Source organism: Perkinsus marinus (genome assembly GCF_000006405.1).
Source record: "Perkinsus marinus ATCC 50983 genomic scaffold scf_1104296948844, whole genome shotgun sequence".
Classification (NCBI taxonomy): Eukaryota; Perkinsozoa; order Perkinsida; family Perkinsidae; genus Perkinsus; species Perkinsus marinus.
Window position 1 is genome coordinate 1 of NW_003210041.1, and position 1,585 is coordinate 1,585.

The 1,585-nt window shown below is 49.9% G+C and overlaps 1 protein-coding gene across 1 annotated transcript; it reads left to right on the top strand.

The window, feature by feature from the left end:
* Positions 1 to 77: 77 nt before the first annotated feature.
* On the top strand, positions 78 to 853 carry Pmar_PMAR004564 (Lactoylglutathione lyase, putative; the record flags this gene model as incomplete). Its single annotated transcript, XM_002778506.1, has 4 exons — positions 78 to 241; positions 291 to 458; positions 509 to 602; positions 719 to 853. The coding sequence occupies 4 exons, from the start codon at positions 78 to 80 to the stop codon at positions 851 to 853; spliced, it is 561 nt and encodes a 186-aa protein (XP_002778552.1).
* Between the last annotated feature and the right edge of the window lie 732 nt (positions 854 to 1,585).

A 1,585-nucleotide genomic window follows, 5' to 3' on the forward strand; every position in this document is an offset into this window, starting at 1 on the left:
CCATCTCAGGGTAGGATGCGCGATGTGGCATTCGCAACAGATCCTGATGGGTGAGTAGCCTGCTCATGGAGTCATCAATGGAATCATGTGGAACTGCCAGATACTGGATCGAAATTCTTGCCCGCACTAAGGGAGGAGCGGCTTTACATGGGACCAGCTTGGCACAGACTATGCTGCGGGTTGTGAATGCTGAGAAGAGTCTCAAGTTCTATGTTGACCAGTTGGGCATGCAGGTTGTCAAGTGAAACCCGTCCTGATTGTCACGGCGCTTAGCGCATCTAAACTAACAGGTGCTCGGATCACGGTGACTTCTCCCTCTACTTCTTAGCTTCTTTGACTCCCGAGCAAAAAGCACGGGCTCCCCCACCGGAATCTGCTGAGGCTAAGGACTTCGTCAACAGCTTGTGGCAACCTGTTATCGAGCTTACTCACAACCAGGAGCCGCCTAGCGGTGGGAAGTGAGTCCTCCGTCTTAGCGGCACGGTCGGCGATCAACTAAGTTCATCAGGTATCACGACGGCAATACGTCTCCCAAGGGATTCGGTCACACTGCCTTCTTAGTAGATGACTTGGATGCATTCTGTGTTGCTCTCGAAGGACAGGTGAACTCATCTGATTCTCTATCATACACTTTAGCAGTACTTTCAATTAGTGACACATGTGCTTAGTTGAGGATTAGAAATTATGTTGTCGAATATACTGGTCGTGTTCACTATAGGCGGTCCCCTTCCATAAGAGGCCCAACGAGGGCGCTATGCGCAACATCGCTTTCGTGCTGGACCCCGACGGATACAGAGTCGAGTTGATACAGCGTGGCTTAACTTTCAAAGGTGTCGCTGATGGGCTCGAGTGAGTACTACTCACTGAGTAGTCGCTGAGCATTATGACTCTTGATATGCTCTATAGGACTGAGTTTTACTCCTTTTATTGATGATTGCATTGCGTTGTTATGAGTACAAGGAAGATCTTTGACCATTGTGGTGAGCAACATCACTAGAGGGGTTGAGAAGCCCTAGCTAAGCTCCAAATCCAGGCGAATCACGATTCATAGAACACTGGGGACAGTCGTGTGCCGGTTGGCAGAGAACATCGGATCATGATGTCCTTCGAAACATGGGCCTGAACATGGTCATGACGCGCAGTTTTCATCCCCGTAATCGCCGTGACACTTTCGAGATACAGAAAAGTATTGAGTAATCAACAGCAAAGGATCTCAATCATGAGAAGGGATAGTGATAGTTTCCGTTCAGAGTGTGGCACCGTGTCGGTGGAGGCTGGTGAAGGTGCTGCTCAACCGAGGGGCTCTGATTAACGGCTCGTCAGCGATTGATACTGAATGAACTAACGCTATTCACTCAGTAGGCGATCGATTTAGTGTCCTCCCGATATCATGCATTGGCTGCCTGAGACGGCACGGCATGTGATACGCGTGCCGGGGAGGCTCTTGTCGCACAAAAACGATCGAGGTTCAGAGGTCCAACTTGAGTGTTTGTCAAACACTGCTGGGCCCTGATCAACTCCTGACACGGATTCAACTCGATGATCTCTCGGAAACTACCACGTAGATCGAGAACTCCTTGGATCG